Source organism: Pseudocercospora fijiensis, assembly GCF_000340215.1.
Source record: "Pseudocercospora fijiensis CIRAD86 unplaced genomic scaffold MYCFIscaffold_5, whole genome shotgun sequence".
Lineage (NCBI taxonomy): Eukaryota > Fungi > Ascomycota > Dothideomycetes > Mycosphaerellales > Mycosphaerellaceae > Pseudocercospora > Pseudocercospora fijiensis.
In genome coordinates this window covers 2,620,823-2,643,013 of record NW_006921536.1, presented here as the reverse complement: position 1 = coordinate 2,643,013, position 22,191 = coordinate 2,620,823, and the positions used below count along the sequence as shown (strand labels likewise).

At 46.0% G+C, this 22,191-nt stretch overlaps 4 protein-coding genes across 4 annotated transcripts; 3 read left to right on the top strand and 1 right to left on the bottom strand.

The window, feature by feature from the left end:
* Positions 1-12: 12 nt before the first annotated feature.
* On the top strand, positions 13-7,717 carry MYCFIDRAFT_175614 (uncharacterized protein; the record flags this gene model as incomplete). Its single annotated transcript, XM_007929329.1, has 24 exons — positions 13-23; positions 107-205; positions 3,541-3,708; positions 3,771-3,788; positions 3,819-3,852; positions 3,894-4,059; positions 4,124-4,285; positions 4,317-4,417; positions 4,449-4,492; positions 4,528-4,552; positions 4,602-4,620; positions 4,658-4,783; positions 4,828-5,107; positions 5,158-5,295; positions 5,325-5,566; positions 5,593-5,602; positions 5,628-5,695; positions 5,724-5,781; positions 5,804-5,983; positions 6,007-6,096; positions 6,120-6,318; positions 6,361-6,835; positions 6,878-7,011; positions 7,079-7,717. 24 exons carry the CDS (start codon positions 13-15, stop codon positions 7,715-7,717), a joined length of 3,486 nt encoding a protein of 1,161 aa, XP_007927520.1.
* A 1,831-nt stretch (positions 7,718-9,548) lies between these two features.
* MYCFIDRAFT_203906 (uncharacterized protein) lies at positions 9,549-10,733 on the top strand (the record flags this gene model as incomplete). Its single annotated transcript, XM_007929328.1, has 2 exons — positions 9,549-10,632; positions 10,693-10,733. 2 exons carry the CDS (start codon positions 9,549-9,551, stop codon positions 10,731-10,733), a joined length of 1,125 nt encoding a protein of 374 aa, XP_007927519.1.
* A 30-nt stretch (positions 10,734-10,763) lies between these two features.
* On the bottom strand, positions 10,764-13,004 carry MYCFIDRAFT_175612 (uncharacterized protein; the record flags this gene model as incomplete). The annotated part of the gene is made up of 15 exons (XM_007929327.1): positions 10,764-10,942; positions 10,981-11,026; positions 11,055-11,342; positions 11,369-11,389; positions 11,418-11,696; positions 11,734-11,817; positions 11,848-12,249; positions 12,285-12,344; positions 12,390-12,463; positions 12,490-12,503; positions 12,531-12,715; positions 12,742-12,810; positions 12,854-12,879; positions 12,912-12,920; positions 12,959-13,004. 15 exons carry the CDS (start codon positions 13,002-13,004, stop codon positions 10,764-10,766), a joined length of 1,782 nt encoding a protein of 593 aa, XP_007927518.1.
* A 22-nt stretch (positions 13,005-13,026) lies between these two features.
* Positions 13,027-13,740, top strand: MYCFIDRAFT_175611 (uncharacterized protein; the record flags this gene model as incomplete). Its single annotated transcript, XM_007929326.1, has 6 exons — positions 13,027-13,051; positions 13,277-13,337; positions 13,366-13,407; positions 13,437-13,583; positions 13,662-13,676; positions 13,713-13,740. 6 exons carry the CDS (start codon positions 13,027-13,029, stop codon positions 13,738-13,740), a joined length of 318 nt encoding a protein of 105 aa, XP_007927517.1.
* Positions 13,741-22,191: the final 8,451 nt, after the last annotated feature.

Genomic DNA, 22,191 nt, shown 5'->3' with positions numbered 1-22,191 from the left:
GGGTCTTGCGCGATGGACGATGAGTGAAGGCTGTAGATGGATGGAATAGAAGACAATAGTAGTAGTAGGCTCAATACCTACCTTCGTCGCGGAAGCATCGTCGTAGTCATGAAGAAATGCACTACAACGCAGCGGCAGTGCTCATCATTGATGTCGGCCTGGAACAAAGCAAGCGTATGATATCAAGGGCCCGTTACGTTGCCCTGTTTTCGTAGGTCAGTTTTCTAGAAGTATACGATAATCGGGTGTGTTAACTCGACCGTGGTTTTCGTACCCAATTTTCATCCCAATTTTCTAGCTATTAGCGTTCCTCGCTTATATAGCTATATATAGTATAAACTACGAAAATTCGAACTCTTAATACCTCGTAAATAGGATCTACTCTTATCTTTAAAAACTAAGGCTATTTAGCCCTATATCGCGCTATAGAGTTGCAATTAGTAGTACGGTAGGCGCGGAAGCGACGAATAAAGGTTATAAGGCGCAACTTTACTATTATATTAGTAATGCTAGTATCTATACTAGAAAAATATAAATAGTCGATACCGAAGGATATAAGGACGATATATCTAGATAGCGAGAAGAGCACTCTAAGCGAGCGGCTACTATACGACCTATAAGGTAGTAACGAGGTACGGATATATCGATACTATCGGTTTACGCTAAGTTAGTTTAATAAGCTCTATAATATAAGTTATAGCGATATTAAGAAAGGTACCTATATTAGTAGTATATAGAAGTTATTACTATTTCTTAATACCGTAATAAAGGCGCGTCTATATCGCGATTTAGCGGAAGACTTCTACTATAGACCTAGCGCGATATCTCGTATCTTCTACGAGGTATTAATAGCGTTAATACCGCTATATAGGAAGCTCGTAAGGCTAGCAAAAGCAGACGACTCGATAGTACTAAGAAGCCGTAGCGGCAAGTATTAGCCTTACTTTAAGGACTATATAGGCGCGCTCGATAGGTCGTATTTGCCGGCTTATATACCTATACTAGAGTAATATCGTTATCGTAGAAGAGATAGTAAAGTTACGTAGAATATATTAGCGGTTATCGATTAGTATCGCCGCTTTACCTTTATATTACCTAGATAGGAAGGATTAGCTTACGATAGTTATATAATCGAGGATACTATTAAGAACTATAGATTCGACGTACCTACTAGCAAATATTATCTCGCTAACGCTAGATACGCGTCTACTAATATAACGATAGTGCCTTTCTACGGCGTACGCTATTATCTACGTAAGTAATACGAGTCTCGAGATAAGCCGAAGAATAAGGATAAGTTGTTTAATCTCTACTACTCGTCGCTACGTAATATCGTCGAGCGGACCTTTAGTATCTTTAAACGCAAGTTTAAGATCTAGAAAACCGCGCCTAAGTTTAATATACTAACGTAGGCACGTCTTGCATATATAACAATAGCGCTCTATAACTTCCTTACCGACCGTAGATCGCTATATTAAAAGCGAGGTACTATCGTACGCGATAAAGATACCTATTTCGAAGGCTATAGACCGAGTATCGATATCCTTGATATCGAGCGCGAGAAGTTATAAACAGACGCGTTTAGAGACGAATTAGCGATAGTAACATAGTTGAATTATTAAGCCTGCTACGAGGTTTACGGTAATGCCGAGTATAAGAGCGATTAATCGTTTCGAACTTAGAGGGTCGCGTTATTAGGTCGATATAGTAGATCGGTATATTCTATAATAGTCGTCCTTAGTAAATTTATTAGCGAATCGTATGTTTTTATTATATTCTAGCATTTCTATATACTAGGTAGCCCTATCGTCGTCGTTATAAAGTTCTATCGAGATTTCTAAAAGTAATCGATATTTACTTCTTAGTATTCTAATAAGGACGACGACGAGGTCTATAAAGGTAGTAGCGGCTTCGCTAGAGAAGTAGAATCGAGGCAATATCGCGCTACTAACAAATTTATATAGTATACTATAAAAAACAGACCTTTATCGCCCTAATCGTCTCTACTAGTACTATCTAGAACTCTACTACGACTACCCTTATCCTTTACGCTAAATATATCTTCTATTATCTCCTAGATCTACTTAATCTATTCTTCCTCCTTTATACTAAGAAATAAACTAACTTCTTCTCTTCTAAGTTCTTACTACCTTCCTTATCGCTACGCGCTGCTATTTCGAAGGCTAGTAAGCGTACGTAGGTATTACCAAAAGACGAGCGAAGCGCTCTTAGTTGTCCGGTAGCTCTTAGCTAAGTAGAATATTAGACTCGGATAATAACCCTCGTAATCTATTAACCGTACTAACTATCTTCTTAGTAGCTATTTTGCGCCGCTTATTTTTCTCTTTAGTATACGCGTTATAGGTAGTACGCTTTCTTATAGCGATCGAGTTAGTATTATTACCGATAGGAATACTACTATTATCGTTATCTCCTTCTATAGCAACGAGACTACTAGTAGCGTATTTACTAGTCGCTAAAGTCTCGGACTATATCTCGTATAATATCTTCTTGTCCTTTAAACCCTCGTACCTAAACTTGCTATAGGTCTTTACGTACTTCTTAGGGAAGGCGTCTATTACTCCTAACTACGCGATAGGCAATTTAGTAGTCTTATCTTCCTTCTAACCGGATATCTTAATTATAGCGAGATAGCGCCTAGTGTCTTAATAGCGCGCGTTGCCTTTGCGATAGATAGTCTCGAGATTAACCTTCTTAATATAGTCTTTAGATATCGCCTTCCTTATCTCTTCTATAGCGCGCTTCTAGCTAATAGGCTTAAATCTACTTATTCTATCTCGCTAACTATTTAAATAGGACTATAGTAACGACTTATCTAGTACTACGACTATCTCGCGAGTCTAATTAAGCTACTTTCTACTATCTTTAGTACTTAGCGATCTACCGCTCCTATATCTACTCTAGTTTAAATCTACCTCTAGTATACTCTATAGCGGCGTAGACGCTTAAGTATCCTCCGAAGGCGCAACCGACGGCGAATACGACTAATTATAAGGGCCTAGCGTCTGCGAGCCTAGCGTAACGACGCTGCTATATAAATTACTATAAAAGCTATTATACTATAAAAAAGGCGACAAAGAATAAAGTCCTAGTATCTAGTTCTATAGAAGAGGCGTACTATTAGTAGTAGCAGTATTCTACTACTCGAGAGCGGCTATTTCCTACTACTACTAAGTATTAGTTAATAGCTCCTCGCCGGATAATAGACTAGATAGATCTATAGCTAAATAGTAATATGTAATAGCTTTAATCTACTACAGCGATTCTACGCGCTAAGAAGACGCGAGGTCTAACAACTATTCTATGCTAAATTAGGCCTCTTAGTAAGCTACTAGTATATACTAGGTTTACGAAAACTAGTCGACTTAATAGACGCGATTATCGTAGCGATTGTCGTACCTGTAAGCGACGATAAACAGTAGATATAATATACTTAGTTAGCTTAAGAGTTAGACTATTATTAGGCACGATAAACGCGACGAAAATCGGGCAACGTAACGGGCCCCAACTCAATTCAAGTTCTTGGGGCGGTATGATAGCGTCACTATCCTGGTTGTCGGACCCCCGCCGCCTTGGCGATCTCCTGCAGGCAGGCCAGTGGAGATTGCCGCCTTGGCAGTCTCCTGCTTTTCGACCTCAGGTGAATGATTGCCAAGCCTCTTTTCCACCATATCACCTTTCTTTCAAGTGATAATCAAGTCTACTATTGCACTTTTCTAACAATATCTAGGCTGGTTTGCTGACCCAAGAGCCGCTTGCGTTGGCCTGTGAGCATTCCTCGGATGATCCAAAGAAAGCCAACCAAAGGCGATAGAAATGAACAGCAGATGTGTGATACGATATACGAAACTGGTGACTTGCCTTGTTTTGAGACAAGGTGGCACGACTTCTTAGTCAGCGTCGCAGCGTTCCAGATATCGTCGTCAACCCTCGAGGGGACGATGGAAAAATGCACCGCTTGGACATCTGGATACACTCTCTGCTTGAATTTTGGCCACGTATACTGGTACCAATACTTTTTCAATTGTGATCATCGAAGTCAGGTACTTGCGCTGCAAAGCTAGTAGCTACCCTTCATACAACCAATCGTTGCACATGCAAGGTAAGGCTTGGCACGAAGCTAGTCAGGTCCTGCTCTCAAAATTATTCTCATTCATTCTCATCTGTCTACCACAATTACGACAGCGAAGCCACAGCAACCCAAGACACCTCCCCGACGCCAGCTCGACCGCTAAATCCCATCCCACCGACATAGCCGATCCTGGTTTTGCGGAGGGATTGGGCTGAAGCTGCAGAGCATGCGCAATTCGGAGTTCGGGGTCGATCGAAGCGAATCTGTATGAACCCGCACGTCAGCCGAAGCTGTGGAGGCGGGGTGTCGCTCAGATATAAATGGGTTGATATCATTGAGAAACTCAAGAGGATAGCATTGGTGCAATCATCAACACGACTTCACCTCCCTTCTGGCCTGGTAATGATGGGATAGCCGATCCTGGGTTTGCGGAGGGAATGGGCTGAAGCTGCAGAGCATGTGAAATTCGGAGTCGATCGATGCGAATCTGTATGAACCCGCACGTCAGCCGAAGCTGTGGAGGCGGGGTGTCGCTGAGATATAAATGGGGTTGATATCATTGAGAAACTCAAGAGGATAGCATTGGGAAATCATCAACACGACTTCACCTCCCTTATGGCCTGGTCATGATGGGACACAACCGATCCTGGTTGTGCGGAGGGACTGGACTGAAGCCGCAGAGCATACGCAGTTCCGAGTCGCTCGATGCGAATCTGTATGAACCCGCACGTCAGCCGAAGCTGTGGAGGCGGGGTGTCGCTCAGAAATAGTTGGGAACATCATTGAGGAACTCAAGAGGATAGCAATAAGTTGGGCAGTCATCAACACGACTTCACCTCCCTTCTGGCCAGGCAATGATGGGATACAGCCGATCCTGGTTGTGCCTGTTGAGGACGTTGGAGCGGGATACAGCCGATTCTGGTTGTGCTCGTTCAAGCCGTACAGATTGTCGATCCGCAGATTGTCGCCAGGAGAATCTAAGAAGCAGGACATCAGCCATGAAGACTGGTACAGGTCCACGACAGGCTCAGGGGGCGGCATTAGCATCATTTCATGAAGCTCAGACAGGCGCGCAGCCGGAATCCATCATTCGCCAGGACCCTGCCTTCTGAAAATTCTCCTGGGTCAATCAATGCTAGACTTGTCGAGGGAAGATCAAAAGCTGGAAGCAGATGGTCGCTGAAGCCGGTCGATGATGAAGCGTGCGTCGGAGGCCGATCGATATCGGGAGACTGGTGTCGGTCGTCTCGCGGCTGCAACTGAAGCTCCGAGGCCGTCGATGGATCGCTGGGAAACCTGCCCTGCCTGAAGAGGCTAAGCTGAGAGGGCATCCATGCAGGTCAATGATGAGATCAGGGGTATTGGGTTTGTCGGTGTCGGGAAACTGGTGCCGGCGCCCTGCCTCAATTGTGCTGAGACCTCGCGGGATGGAACTCGATGTCGATGAGCCTGCGTACCAGAGCAGCTTTAGAAGTTCGGAAGCTCAAGGCTGAATTGAGAGGAAGCAGGGTGGCCATGATGCAGTCGATTGAAGCAGAGGCCGGGTCCAAGAAGCTGAGGAGCCAAAGCATAGAAGAGGATTGTGCAAGATGGGGAGGCTGAGTTGAAATACAAAACGAAGATGAAAGAGACTTGGAAGAATCAAGAGTGTCATATGAGCTGTCCTCTGGCAACGAGGCGCAGCCATTGTTTACATTGCTGAGACGCAAGACCTATGGGTTCCGAGGCAGGTACATATCCCACAAAAGCAGTCGCGCTGACCTTTGTAGCAGGATCATCCAGCTCAAGACCAAGGCAAGGCAGCCGTAAGAGTATTCTGGCTTGCATGAAATGCGATCAACGGAAAGTGGCTTCCTTCGTGAGTCTCCAGCACCTTGGGAGACGATGCAGGTGTAACACGACAGACAGAGAAGGCATCAATCATCAATTGTTTGGCAAAACGGAGTCACCATCGATGAGCGCGAGAAACGTGGTTGCGATTTACAGTGGTGGGCAGATCAGCAGTGGATCGATTTGTTGCTGCAAGGTTGACGCAGGAGAATGTTTTGCTTCATTCTTCTTCGCCTACACTCCTCGGCCCGAGCTCACAGCAAGTCTCATCGTCCTTCACTCATAACAAGGAAATACCGCAAAGCCAAACCAAAAGCGCAGCACCGCCAGCAACACCACCTTCATCAGTGAACATCTTCTTTCAATCGGTCCCTCCTCTGCTATTATACATGGTCGTGAGCAGGGACGACAGCACAAAATGCACATTGCCATGACAGTACCCAGAGTCAGGAGAATTTGAGATGTTCTCCCCATCGTTGAAGCAGATGGACCAGGCTATTTCTCGAGCATGCGACCCAGAGCAAGAGGGCGGTGGTGACCGCCGTTGGCTGCCTCTCTTGATGTCTCGTGGTCTTCCGTCTGACAACTTGTCTGTCAATGATCCTCTTATCAAGGACATGGATCCACAAGCCAAGGCTGACTTCGAGAAAGCTTGGAAGTCTCTTTATCGCTCCGAAAACTTCAATACTGGTCAGACGCACTCCTTAAAGGGCTTGCGGAAGCTCACGGCTGGCTCTCAGTTGATTCGTGGTCCGGGAGGTACTGGCAACACGCATGTTATGGTGGAGGTGACCAACTTCATTGTCGAAAACACCGATCGCGGAGTCTTCATCGGTTCACAAAACAATGCCGTGCTCGACCACATCGCCCTGTCGCCGTCCGTTGATATTGCACCAAACAGGGCCTTGTTTTGTCAAAGAGCACGAGTTCGTTAGCAAACTTTGACTAAATAAGGCCTCTTCTATCAAGATTTGAGCTTTTACAAAATACAGCCTCTTTTATTAATAAATCTAGGATATACTGTCCAGAACATCGCTTCGAATCAGCAGTATATGAAGAAGACCTGTCCTTCAAGAGCCTGCTGCCAAGTGCTGTAAGTATAGCTACCTATACCTGACCTACGTATGTTTGCTAAAAGAGGGCTGATTTAATAAGATACGAAAAGATCGCCCTCTTAGTATACATGTAAGTGGATACCAAACCTTGACGAAAGAAGCCGTGTTTGATGAAAGGCACAGTTTGACGAACTTGCGACGACAGCCCTTACCACTGCTCCAGCGCCATCCTAATCTCAAGGTGATGCGCATCTCTGCTGTCTCACTGTCTGCCATCTCCAACTTCACGAATCAAGAGCAGTACTTGGGAAAGAAGAAAGCCGATATCGATGCGACTAGGCTGGCCAAGGATCCCAAGGACCAACCCAAGGATATTCCTCAGTACGAGATGCCACAAGACGGTATGGTCGTGGTCATGTACCAGGCGTTTGTTAATCACAACAACAAGCTCACTGGGAGGGGCTGCAAGCTTTCTGATATGACTTTGGAGAAGTTTGTTCAAGAATATCTCGATGATTCGGACGAAGCACCTCTCATGGCCGAGTTCATTAATCAGGATGGCAGTGCAGGTGGCGAGGCACAGGATATGAGAGCAGTCTTCCCAGGGTACGTTTCGAAGCTCAAGAACACCCCTCTGATGCCTCGAGATCCTGCTACCGGCGACTACCTCTGGTCAGACGAGGGCAAGAACCAGGTTCGTCAGGCATACCGCCACCTTGCAGATGAAGTCATGGGCTGACAGCGAATGATTTGCGGGGCTGTATATGCTGCTGCTGCTCGCGACTCCCGCGAGTTTGGGCGTAAGCTGTCCGGGTAGACATACATACTCGATGAGGCTCTGACTCTACAAGAGGCATCGGCCCTCATCGCCCTACTTGTTCCTCACTGGTCAGATAGCGTGGAAATGTTCCTGCAGTTTGGCGATCCGGCTCAGCTCTATCCGCTCGTCACTGGTGGGACTTTCAATCCTTTCTCGAGGCAGTTGGGTCAGCCGCTCTATGACTCTATGGTGGCTCGTGGGTTCAACCAGCATCTCTTGGACGAGCAGCATCGTATACACCCAGGTATTTTCGCTCCACTTAACCGCGTCTGCTACGGTCGTTTGCTCAAGGACAAGTCATCGCATCCGCTATTGGAAGATAGGTTCAAAGCGATGGTTAAGAAGACTTTTGGTCTCCCGGACGAAGCCGAACTCCAGGAGAAGCATATGCGCTTAGCTTGGCTGTACGTTGCCGACTCCGCCTCTTGCATGAACACGGTGAACACGACAACCCGTAGCCGTGCCGTGCCAACCTCAAGTTCTTTTTATACGGCATCTATCTCATCCGCACCCTCCGTGGATTCTACGGCAAGACCATGAGCGAGAAATTTGGTATAGTCGCCCCGTATAAGCGCCAACTTCAGCTATACATCGGCTGATCAAATCGTATGAAAGCCAACGAGGGCTGGACTGATGAGGAATTGCCGCGATTCAATCTCACAGTCAACGCATCCCAAGGTAAGGAGATGAATCACCAGATCTTTGACACTGTCATTAGCGAGCTCGGCGAGAGTGGTCATCCCCTCGACTCGGGCCTTCAGACTGTTGGACTTTCTCGTGCTAAGAGCAAGCTCTGGATCATCTCAGGTAGCATGGCTTTCAACCCTCCTAGCAACGTCGGTGCGAAGAAGGATGCCGACTTCAAGAACGTTGACGACTTCACTTCTGCAAACAAGAGAAAGGATGACCTGAAGCGCTACAAGGAGTTGCTGGCCAAGGGAGACTGTTTCCATGGAGTCCCTGCCCGTCTCGCTCCTGGTATTCCCCGAGACGAGATCGATGTTGACCTTCGTCAAGACGCTGATCCAGTCGACTCATCCTCTACTACAAAGACTGATGACGGCTTTGAAGGCTGGGGGAACGCTGCTGGTGCTGGCGGAGCGGGGACAGGCTGGAGGACAGGCTGGAGGCTGGGACAATGCTGCTGTTGCCGGCGAAGAGGGAGGCCTGGCTGGAGGCTGGGACGATGCTACTGTTGCTGGCGAAGCGGGAGGCCAGGCTGGAGGCTGGGACAATGCTACTGTTGCTGGCGAAGCGGGAGGCCAGGCTGGAGGCTGGGACAATGCTGCTGTTGCTGGCGAAGAGGGAGGCCAGGCTGGAGGCTCGGGCAATGCTGCAGCTGGTGCTGGTGAAGATGGAGGACCGGCTGGAGGCTGGTAAGATACCGCATCTTGATCAAAGCCCTGAGCATAGATTGAGGGGAAAGTCGCTGTACATAGCACATACTCTTGCGTTCATGTTGCGAACTCAGATTGACAACCCGGGATATGCTTACTAAGCATACTTCCACCCAATAGAGTTTGTACGAATTCTTGGCGCTCCGACATCATCACTTCAGCTCCTGGCTCGGGCTGCATCTCAATCACCTGGCCACTAAGAAAATTTGGCCTCGCTATTACTTCGCGAAGAGATCCATTTCAAGGTGTGTGTGGGCAGTCATCGAAATATGCTTTGTTTTGTGCCTTAAAGACGAGACCTACGGGCTACAGCGAGCAAGGTCATTCTACTTTCCTCCGTACGAACCAGAAAAATGTCGGCGCGAAACACTATCACCGTCAAACGCTTACCGGATCGCAATCCAGAGCCCGGCAACGCCAAAGCTCACCATGTTGGAGAACCGCCCACCGCCTTTCGTAATCCCTGGCCATCTTTCAAGGAAAACGCTAGCAAGGCAGAACTTTTCAAACTCCGCTTCGGTAGCCACCCCGAGAAGAACTTCGTTCCCGTGCCGGAAGGACCAAATGGGGCCCGGTCAGAGCAGCTCGTCAAAGTTTTGAAACCACATTGGGGAGAAACGCAACGGGAGAGGCTGCGAGCGACTTGGATCGGTCACGCTTCTTTCCTCGTCGAGACGCCGGCGCCGCCCGGCCAGGATCGCGGGATTCGAGTTTTGTTTGACCCGGTATTCAGTGAAAGAACGTCTCCATTTACGTGGCTTGGGCCTAAACGCTATACGCCAACACCATGTAGTTTGCAAGAGATTCCAGATCCGGACGTAATCTGCATATCCCATGATCACTACGACCATCTAGATTTTGATGTCGTTTCGAAACTGTACAACAAGCTCAAAGGGCGGCTGCATTTCTTCGTAGGATTGAACATTAAGAAGTGGTTCTTACAGCATGTCGGCTGCACTGATGACGACGTGACTGAAATGGATTGGTGGCAAAACTGTGAGCTAGCCGTGCTCGATGTCGGGCAGGCTCGTCTGACATGTTGTCCGACTCAGCACTTCTCTGGCCGCACGCCTTTCAACGGAGGGTCTACACTTTGGTGCTCATGGGCTCTAGAAAGCACCGGAAAAAAACTTTATTTTGCTGGAGATACTGCATATCAAGCCAAAGATACTCCGAGTCCTTGTCCGGTGTTTGCTCAGATTGGTGAACACATTGGTCCTTTTGACCTGGCCATGATTCCAATCGGCTTATACAGTCCCACTTACATCGCGGCTTCCGTTCATGTCCACCCGGAGCAGTCCCTAAAAATACACAAGGCCATCAAGTCACGCCTGAGCGTGGGTATGCATTACGGAACAGTTCGCGGCGGATTGAGCGCTGCATACGAGCCCGTCACCGATCCTCCGAGGAGATGGCGAGAAGCTGCAGAAAAAGAAGGTATCTGGAATGGTGGAGGTATTGAGGGTGACGGGTCTTCAATTGATCTATCGAAACCAGGCGTCGGCCTTTGCCACGTCGGAGAGACTGTGTTTGCGTGAAGACTTTCTTCTTTAAATGTCGACCTCGCATTAGCTGAAGTACCTTTCCAGCGTCTTGAGTGGAAACTGCAGCGCCACGATACCTTCAAGCGTTGACGAAGGCCACGTCGATGCTTCGAGAGCCAGTAGTGCCGCTTCCCGCGCAGCTGCTCTGGATGATAGCAACTTCATTGAGGCTATCTTATAATCTTCTCCAGCAAGATCGAGATCTATGTCGGTTAGAAGCTGTCGCAGAGATATATTGCACATATGCAGCTCCAGGGTATGACACTACAGAAACCGAATGGTGCGAACTTAGCAGGTGTCTCAGACATGGTGCACTTCTTGAGGGTCCAACAGACTTACCCAGTAGTGCATGAAGAGCCCAGCCGCCGGCCCATTTGGGAACTGGACCTTCAGGTCTCCACGTTCAAAAGACATGAAAGAGCTCGGAGTATTCGACAGAGTGCTTTGCAACGTGCTCGAGCCGGTACCGCCGGGACGTACAGCAGTGCCGCCGTATTCGAGACTGGCATGTCCGAACCACGTCTTCAGTTGACGCAACAATTCATCAATGTCTTGCAGCAGCTGTTCGACTTCACTCTGAAAGTTCTCGCCTCGAGAACCTGTCTCATGGACCAGTGCATCTGTCTCACGAAGACGCTCAGGAATAAGGACTGCAATGTCCGCAAGACGGTCTCTCACGCTCTTTCTTCGTCCTATGAATGGCATGAGTAGCCAATCTGGCTGATGCAGGAAAGACGGACGCCTGCGAGTTATGCTGTGTCCGACCTGAAGCTCAGCTCGGCCGTAGTGACGATGGGATTTGAGCCCGGGACTTACTAGAATGTTGCGAAAGCTGCTGAAAGTATTCTGAAACGCCGATGATGTGAAAGCAGAAGGCCCGCATTCTCGGATGAGCTCTATTGCCCCTTCAATATGGGTTTCGAAGGCGACACTCGAGATGTCCACCTGATCAATCAGCTACAACTCGTTAGCGACCAGCTTTCATCGGCAGTACAATGTCATTTACCTCGTACAGCTGTAGTGCAAAAGCTACACATGCGAGTATTTTGACGCGATTCGGAGCGCTACGGGCCCCAACCTGATCAATGCAAGCATTGCCTAGGGCTACATGGAACAATCCCAACGCATCTGCGTATGAAAATTTGGCTACTTGAATAAGACCAGCATCTGAACGGAGCATTCCTAAGTACAGCGTTAAAACGCTGCAGAGAGCCAGATCGAATGCCCTCCCGCTTTGTTGCGCTAGCGGAAGTAGGCCGCGGATGCATAGTGCAGCGGTCGAATAATCTGCATTATATGCCGGTCCAGGTACCCGATCTCCGCAGAAGATCCTCACGCCGCTGTGTGGCTGAAAGTCCTGCAGGACTGTTAGGTAAACATTGTCGATTTCATGATTCGACAGCTGTGCATTGGCGAGCATTGTGGCAGTCATTGACGACTGGATGTAAGCCTGGCGAACTAGCTGATTTCGGTGGCAGACTGTCTCGTAACGCTCGCGAGGTGTTTGTACCTGTCTGTTATGGACATCTGGTGCTATATTGCCACTAATGCTGGACAGATATTGAGTCTCCATTGTCGGCATTCTTTGGTGTCATTCGCAAAACTCTATTGCTTTGCTTTGATCAGTCATACTCTTATATACTCGGTCACATATGCCAATTGTACATCCGGCCCTTCGTCTGCATCTCGATTGCACGTCACGTCTGCTTCACATGGCGTACTGCCTGGTCGATGCAGCTCCAATCGCCACTGACTACAAGCACACTACATGCTGCTGAGAGAGTATTGCACCTAAAGTTCCAGATACATGCCTCGATTCGTCTGAATTTGGATGTGGAATTATCGCGGAATCTAATCAAGAAGATGATTAATCGTACCAAACCAGGAGACGACACTAGGGCTGCAGTCAAGGGTGGCGAAAATACCAAGAGGACTTGCGCATGACCCATGTTGGGGCAAGCATCGAAGCGAACATGCTGTGGAACTGTGGCTTCGACAACACTGAAGACATTGGTAAGCACTCGATCGGAATTCCGGTGTTCTGTGAAATCAATGCTAATTCATGCTTGGCCTTTGAGAGGTGCAGTGACCTGAATACACATTCCTATGCCCACTCCAGCAGTGCCTAGCTTTTCCATAACTGCAGTCAACGAATTCACTGAGAATTTGCACGCATTTCCGCTCAACAGGAGCAATACCCTTTAGCTTCGTTGCGGGACTAGAGCTGGGAACGAGGATATTCTTAGAGTCAGCAAGCTTGCTCATAGGGTCTAGCGAAGAGTGCGAAATGTCGCATAGCTCTGAGCTATTACGTTGTTACTAAGTATGCCGCTCTCGAGCCGCCGTGAATTGTCGCCGTCGTAGATTGTCGCCGCCGTAATTTCTGTCGCTCCTCGAGTCGTTCTAGGTGCCTTCCGCTTCGCTGGAATGAGATAAGACAAATATCTTTAAGACGAAAGATAGGAAGACCTACGCCCGAGACGAAGTTGCTAAAACGCATCTATAGGGAGCAACCGGGTGATTGCATTCAAATCCAGAGACACAAGTGCCGCTTGTGCTTGGTGAGCATACCCAGCATCCCTCACCACTTCCAGTACAGTCCTTTAAAAGTCAGCAATCAAGCCAGAAACAAAGCACGCTACTATGACTACAACTCACGCTCGCAAAGGTGCAGCCGAGAGCAGTCGAAGAGAAGAGTCTGAGCAGTATCAAAGCTGAGACGAAGACTTTGCTGAATAGCTCATCTTACCAAGGCCACGCAAAGTCTGCAAGAAGGAAGACAATACCTTCGGTTAGGAGACTATTCAAAAAGCTTTGGAGAGGAGACTCAAGGTTGATGCATCCGTGTTGTAAAAGCGACGCCGCTTCTAACCCTAAGTTAGAAGTAGCTTATATAACTTTGTCGTACAACACTCCGTATAGAATAATCTTGGTAGAGTGAGGTCTCTCTTTACTCAGAACTCACTAGTGCAGTGATCCTTTATCAAGTTCTCGGTCGTGATTGCGCTATCCGAGTCTCTTTCTAGGCACGACTGCCGTTACTATCGTTTGCCTAAAACCTATTAGTGCCGGTGCGGGGAGAACCCTATACCTCCGAGAGAGGAACTATACCGCTATTTTAGTAGTTTTTCAATTATTTCTCCTCCTTCTAATGTATAGAATCCTCTAGTATATCGTAGATATCGTATCGTCGGTATTTTAGTAGTATAGACCCTTCCGAGGTATTATTATTATTACTACCGCTACGCCGCAATAGTTAAGTCTGCTCGCATAAACCTCGACTAGCAAGGCTAGCTAATAAACCTGTTTGCAAAGGGTTAGACTACTAAGCAGGTTTATACCTTTATAAAGTTGCTAATAACTATTAGATCGGTATATAGATATTAAGAGAAATACCGCATCTTCGGAGCGTTATATACTAAGCATACTAGCGGACTAAAGCGTAGCAATAAGGCTATCCTTCTTTAGTAAGAACGTAACTTCTTACGCGGCTTCCTTAAAGACCGGTCTAACGCCTATTTTATAGAGATAATCTAAGCTCTTAAGGACGAGTTTCTACGGCTACGACCGATAAGTAATAGCGGAGAGGGTGTTTAGGTAAAGGCGCCTATGCTATCGAAGGTCCTAAAGTAGGAGATAGGCATAACTCGTAAGCAGGTTAAACGTAAAGCGAAGGAGCGTAATCCGTTCTTAAGGGCTTTATAGACGATTAGGTACGCTAAATAGCCGGTAGATCGACTCGTATTTATCGATAAGACTATATCTAATTAGAAGACTAGTTAGCGGAAGTATAGATAGTCGGTAAGAGGTCTAACTTGCGTTAATGTTGCCTATATAAGGCGAGAAGTTAGATAGTTAGTATTGCCTACGTTTACGCTATATAGCTATCTTCCGTATACTTACGTATACTAAGGATCGATCAATTCTAATCGTTTCTATCTCTAGCTGACTAAGCAAGTCCTGCCTTGCCTCGAGGATAGTCCGCCGATAATATTTGTTATAGATAATGCTAGTATCTACTATAGTGCGAGAGTTAAGTAGGCGATACTAGATACTAGCTATTATAGTAGGGAAACCCGGCTTAGCACTTGTGTATATACTTGTACCCCCTCTCCTTGTTTTTATATTCCGGAATATATAACTACCTTTATAATCGGAACACACATATATACTATATAAGGAGACACAGCTACGACAATATATAGTAAGAAGGATATAGGAAATGTACCTAATCTAGCTACAATGTAGCCCTCCCTACGGCTATTCTCTTCTCTTTAATATTCACAACGCCTTCTCTTCGAAGTATATAATGCTACGCCGACCTCTCGCAGTTTACTAAGTACTAGGCCTATAGTATACAGTTCCCTATATATATACCTCTACCTACGACCTACTCGTCCCGCCTATATTTTCTAGAGCCGAAGGTAGGGCTATCTTTATTCATTTAAAGGTACAGGTATATATATAGTTAAGAAGAAACGTTTATAGCCTTCGCCTAGAGCGAGGACTATACTACTAATATAATACTACCGCTAAAAAGACCTTAGTAGTATCGAGACGTCCTACTACTAATAAACCGTTACCGACTTAAAGCAAAAGGAATACCGTTACCGACTTAAAGCAAAAGGAAATACTGTTTACGAATGTTACGACTCCCTACCTATCTATAGCAGGCGGGACCTTATAAGAAACGACCTATATAGAAAGAAACCTAAGAGCCCGCTATAAGAAACTAGAGATAGGGATACGAAGAACCCCGAAAAGTCGATAGCCCCCTATCCCTTCCGCTAATCGGCGCGAGCCTAACTTAAAACTCCCTTCCGGGCTATTACGACCCTTCCGCGGTGCCGTAATCGGTATACTGCGAGTTAATAGAAATTAATAGAGAGGAATAAAGGGGGCCTAGAACGGGTATAGCGGGTATGCTAGCTAGCTAGCTAGGTAACATTCGCCGCCCCCTTTATTCTATATATATACGGACTACCGCCTACTCTCCCCTTGCTTCGAGGACATAGACGCGACACGTACTACAAAGTACGCTATAGCCCGTCTACGCTCCCTCCTTACCCTAAGTATACCTAGTAACCTATCTAATTTTATCGATACTGTATCCTTCCTATTTATTCTAATCGTTTATCGTCTTCTATAAATTGTTTATTCTATCGACGAGATAAGCTCCTAAGAAAACAATAACAACCCTACCTTAGCGGAGCCGCCTTTATAGGCCCCCTCTAATACCGGTACCTACCGAGACCTACCTCTAAACTTTATTCGCAACTACCTCGACACTAACTCGGATACCGAGAGGACTACGGCCTCGGGAAGCGATAAGGATACTAGTATAGAAAATAGAGAAGCGGCTTAAGGAGGCACTACCTAGGAGGGCGGTACTCGAGAAGTCCCCTAGTAGCTTATCTAGGCAACCGGAGGGCTATCCCCTTAACTTCTCTAAGGTCTTCTTTAGGCCTTCTCGGACTTGAAGCCGTAGATGCCCCTCCTAGGGACCGTTAAGAACCCCCTCTTTACTAGAGAAAACGCTACTAACTTTGTTAAAAGGTTTTCTACTATCCTTAAGCGATACTATCTAAGGGCTAAAACGGCTACTACGGTAAAGCTCCTTATAGCTAATTGTAAAACTAGCATCCGACCCCGAGTTGCTCGGCTCCTAGGTAGTAAGCCTCTTACGTAGGAAGCCTTCTTAAAGAAGTTCAAACGCGAGTTTACTAACTAGGATGTCGCGGTTCGGCTAAACTCCCGCGAATACCTTAAATAGCTATATACTAGATAAACGGCTAAGAGCGATGCCCTTCGCTTTTGCTAGGACTTCTATAGCATCGCTAAAGGGATACCGAGGAGGCTTCTTAATAATATTACGAGGAGCCGTCTGTTTCTAAAGGGCTTAGGAGGCTCTATGCCTACTATTATGCCTCGGATCTACGAGAAATGTAGTATCTACCCTTACGATAAGGAATCCTATACCGACTTCGAATAGATTTATCGTACTAGGTACGACCTAGCTCGTAGCCGATAGGGCTTCTCGCTCCTTACTAGTAACGATAGTAGCTATTTAAAAGAGCTACGAGAGACAGTTAAGAAAAGAATGCTAAGTATACGCCCTACCCTAGATGTCTAGCGATAGGGGGTAGCCCTTAAGCTAGTTACGGACCCTAGTATCGACGACCTTATTAAGCAGTTCTAAGAACTGAAACTTTACGTCCTCTCCCGAGACAATTAGAGGGGCCCTACTATAGGTCTAGTTAATACTAATACCGATTCGTATGCCTTATAGCGCCTCTATCCCCTCTAGAGCGACAATACCCCTACAACTTAGATATATAACAACTAGTTTGTATAAGGGCTAACCTTCGATGCCTTTGCCTTTTAATCTATCCCTAGTATAGAGGGTCGCTATTACTATTACGGAGCTAAAGGCTACCTTCGTCTAAACTGTAGGCCCTACCGGTATATATAAGACTAAGGGTTCTACTATATTCGGGACCGTGCGTAGTACTTCGGGCCCCTAGGTATACTATACGCTACCCTATTCTGCTTCCGTAATAGTCCTACCCTCCTAAAGCTCGCTATTATACTTCCTCTCCTCGAGGCCTATTACTAGTAGGAGATTGTTTTCCTACCTAAATTTAGAATAGAAGCCCTTCGAAAACAATTTAACTATCCTTCTTAGTAACTAAGGCGAACTATAGCCCCTAGTGCTATAGCTTAACTAGGCCCTCGAGTTCCGACTCCTCGAGCCCTAGCTCCGATAATTCCTTCTACTCTTCCCCCTCTACCTTTAAGATCTCCGGGAAATCCCTACGGAGGGATCGCTTCAAACGATACTCGAAACGGCCTTCCTGCCCCTACTGCTGCCCCTACTACTACTAGGCGGGTTATACTATACTAAAGGCCCTACGATCTAGGTATAGTCGAGGAGGCCGATAAAGAGCTAGATTTTAGCGACTACGAGGCGGCTATAGTTATAGATACCCTTGCCTATACTCGTAGCTAGGACGCACCGCTTAGGAATAGTCTTCTCGTTACCGCTATTGCCGACATAAATCGGATCCGGAAAGCTACTACTAAGTAGAAAGGTACTACGAAGACTAAGGGCATTCGTAACGTAGTTTAAGGGCTTAGCGTTCGCGAGGCAGAGGAAGCAATTCGTAAATAAACCTAGCTTCGAAGAACTACTTAAAGGTCTACGAGCCTACTACCTCTAAGAGTAGGAGCCTAGTCTAAGGAAACGGTTAGTTATAAAACCCCTACTACTAGCCCTTCTAGTACCTATAGGCAGCCTACTACTAAATCCTTAAATAGTAACGCTAGCCTACCTAAGGATAGTAATTAGGAAATAGATAACGTACTACCGCCTACCTCGAAGCCTGCCGCTAAAGAACTATCGAAGGGGGTAAACCCTCCGAGCCGGTAGAGAGCTACGCGGAAAGAGCCTAAGACAACTAACATTATAAAGAATCTTTAGAAACACTATAAGGACCCCGACTTTTAGGTAAAGAAATTCCTTAGTAGGAACGGTATATAGCTTAGCAATGCTAAGGCCCTCGCCTACATTCCGGAGTATTAAAAGCTCGTTGCACGCTAGCTAAACGACAACGCGCTTGCTATAAGAATTCGGGAGCTAGAAAAGGATAAAACCGATAAGATCCCTTACTAGATTATAGAAATAGCAGGTAGGGTAGCTACCTTAGCTGCTAGGAAAGGTAGACCTAGGCGGCCTAAAGACTACCCTATTCTAGTCCTTACCTCCGCCCGGGAGTTCTTTACTAGCCTTAACGAGGAAGAAAGCTACGAGGAATACGAGGCCGCTAACAGAGAGGTTATCCGGGACCCTAATTCGATTAGCTAGAGAAACAGACTTAATTGCTATATAGTATAGGTTATTTTATCCGGGGTAGACGCCCTGCCTAACGAGATGCTCTATATCGACCCTAGCTAGATTCGCCTCTTATTAGTCGACGACAACTTCGCCCTTGTTCCTAGTCCGTATATTACTATTACTATTAATAGGTGCCTTAAGATCCGCGCTCTTATTAATAAAGGCTCTAAGGGGAACATATTAAACGCGAAGTTCCTATAGCGAGCTAGCCTTGCTCTTTTAAAGGGTCTTATTTTAAATATGCGAGGAGCTAGAGGAAGAGCTAAATTTATCGGTATTAGCACTTCCGTTCCTGTCTCTACCTTTAATGTCGAGTATAAAACCGACTTCCTTATTACACCCCTAGGGGATAACGACCTCCCTATTATTCTTAGTCGCCCGTAGGCTCGTAAGAACCGCCTTATCGCTCGAAATATAGACGACGGCTCCTAGGAAGGAACTATTTCTACGCGCGGGGGCCGCTCTACTACCTTTACTACCCTTACTAGCTCTAAGAATTGTATCCTACTTAAGGAGCTCCTTAGTCGTAATAATACCTAGTAGTTAAAAAACTAGGTAGCGGACGAGAAACTAGCGTCGAGTCTGCCCCTTTTTCGAAACCGCTAGGTAGGAATATTATACGTACCGTTACGACCTATTGTTTAATAAGAAATATTGTTATAGGGCTATATAGCAAGGAGGATAGTAACCCTAGGGTATGCTAGCTAGCTAGCTAGGGTATATTAATTAGTCTAGTAGTCGGCCCGCCCCCGCTCCTACTACCTTTTCCGACCTCGCTTAGACTAGCCCCGGCTTGTCCTAGCATTCCCGCTAGCCCCGGCATTCCCGCGTCCCCGCAATTGCTCTCTAGTAGTACCCTATATAAAAGCCGCTTAGCTAGGCACTCTATCTAGGAGCGGGTATACGACGACGTACCGGTCCTAGCTATATAACGCTAGTCCTTTCTCGAAGATCCTTCCTAGCTATACCCGACGATTAGCCTTACCTAGCTCGGGCGTACGGAGGCAATTCTCGAACCTATAACTCGTAACGACTAGGCGGCAATCCTTTGGCAGTCGGAAGCGAATAGGTTTTATAACTAGCATAAGCGGCACTATAGGTTTTAGAGCTTTCGAAGGTTCCCTACCTAGCTACTATCTATTAAGAAAATGCTTAAGGAAGATTCGGATACTAGCCGTACGGTCGGAGTTTATAGTATATATAAGAAAAAGGCAGACAAAGTAAGACCTATAGAAGCTAGCACTACGATAACCGGGAGTATAACGACCGGTAGTAACCCTTACTAGAAAAAGAAACGGCTTGCTCGAGAAGCGTTGCTTTCGCCTAGAACCGGGCTATATAACCAGAAGTACCTAATTAAGAAGTTCTTAGATATACTACGTAGCTCGCGCTTAACTAAGGAAAGGAAAGCAAAGCTTCTTATTAGAATAGAACTTCTTCCTAAGGAGCTAGATCTGTTCTACGAAATACTCTATAATAGGGAAAAAGCCCTTACCTAGAGCTTTGCCGAAATTAGAAGGGTCGACGCGGATATAGTACCTCCCTAATAGATCCGAACAATTCCCTATAAACCTTAGAGAAAACCAACCTTCCGCCTCTAGCCTAGCCTAGTAAATATTATAGAAGAAATAATCCGAGAGCGAATTGCGAATAGGGTACTTAAAGTTAGCGAAGGAGTATACCGGAACCTATAGTTCTTAGTCTAGAAGAAAGGAACTAAGAACTATCGCCTAATTAACGCTACTATAGAGCTAAACCGCTACATAATACGGGACGGAAACCTTCCTCCTAATACTAATAGCTTTACCGAGGATTTTGCTAACTATACTATCTCGTCCCTAATCGATTTCTTTTCTAGATACGACTAAGTCCCGCTTTACGAAGCCGATCGAGATATAACTGCCTTTAATACCCCGCTTAGCCTTATACGAATAACTACCCTTCCGTAAGGAGCAACAAACTCCGTTACCTAGTTTGTCCGAATAGTAATAAGAATCCTTTTTAATTATATTTCCTACCGTACGAGGCCGTTTGTCGACGACATTAGTATTAAGGGCCCGAAGACCCGATATAATAATAAAGAGGTCGAACCTAGCCTAAGAAGATTCGTTACTAAGCACATTTAATAGATAGATAGCATTCTTATAGACATTAAGCGTGCTAGGTATACTGTTTTAGGTCTAAAATCTTAGTTCCTCTATAAAAAGCTAAAATGTATCGGCTACGTTATTAATATTTCCGGAAGACACCCTAATATAGAGAAAGTTGCAAAGATTGTCGCATAGCTAGTGCCTAAGAACTAGTCTAGCGTATAGGCCTTCCTTAGGGTTTGTGTCTACTACCGTATCTAGATCGAGGGCTTCGTAATAATAGTAAGACTACTCTTCTACCTCCTAAAGGCCGATATCGAATTCTTATAGGGACCGGATTAGCAAGTCGCTATAGATACCTTAAAGGCTGCGCTAACTACTATCCCTACTCTTGTCTCGATCGATTATACTAAGGGTACTAGGTTAATTATCCTTCTATTAGACGCGAGTAGATCCGGATATAGTAGTAGCCTAAACTAGTACGAAAGGGATAATACAAAGAAGCGTTACCCTATTCGGTACGAAAGCGGTCTTTAGACCGAAAGTAAAGCCCGATATAATACTAGCAAACGAGAGTGCTTTACCGTACTTAAACTACTAAAGAAGTTTAAGAAGTATCTCGTTAGGTAGTACTTTCGGATCGAAATCGATGCTGCTACCCTTGTCTACTAGCTTAATAAATCCGCCTCGGACCTCCCTAACTCGGTAATAGCTCGCTAGGTAGCCTAGATCCGACTATTCGACTTCGAAGTTAAGTATATCCCCGGGCGAAAGCACTCTACGGCTAATAGTCTATCCCGTCGTAACCCTACTAAAGAAGACATCGCCGAACGAGATAACTAAATCGACGACGATAACATAATCGACAACGACTTCTTTTATAGTATAGTATAGACTAAGCCTATCGATCCCTTAGCTAAGTCTAGCTTCCTTAACGAGGACGAATACTAGTCTCGAGAATCGCTTCTTATCGGATACTTTAAATCGACCCTTCGCTTCCCGTAAGGCATCTCTCGAAGCGAAGCCCGAAGAGTTCGACGTACTACCTAGAAGTATATTATTAAGGATCGGCTCCTTTTCTACTAGCGTTATCCGAATTGTCCCCTTTAACGAGTAATTAATAGCGAAAAGGCTAGGGAGGAAATTATCTAATTACTTTACGAGGATTATAGCTATAAAGGCCGGGAGGCAGTATACTATCTAGCCTCGAAAAGGTACTTCTAGTATAGGATATAGTCCTAAATCGCTATATAGGTTCGGTCCTATCGTATATACCGAATACGGGAGGGATATAAGATTGCTAGGACGCTTTACTCTACCTATATTCGAGTTGTTAGCCGTCGCTAGGTTGCCGATATACTTTATGTCGACAATAAGGGGTCTATTGCCTTAGCGCGTAAGGTTGTTAGCGGCTAGGTAGAGGGGAGGATATTTAACTACTCGGGCAAGTCGGTTAGTATATAGCAAA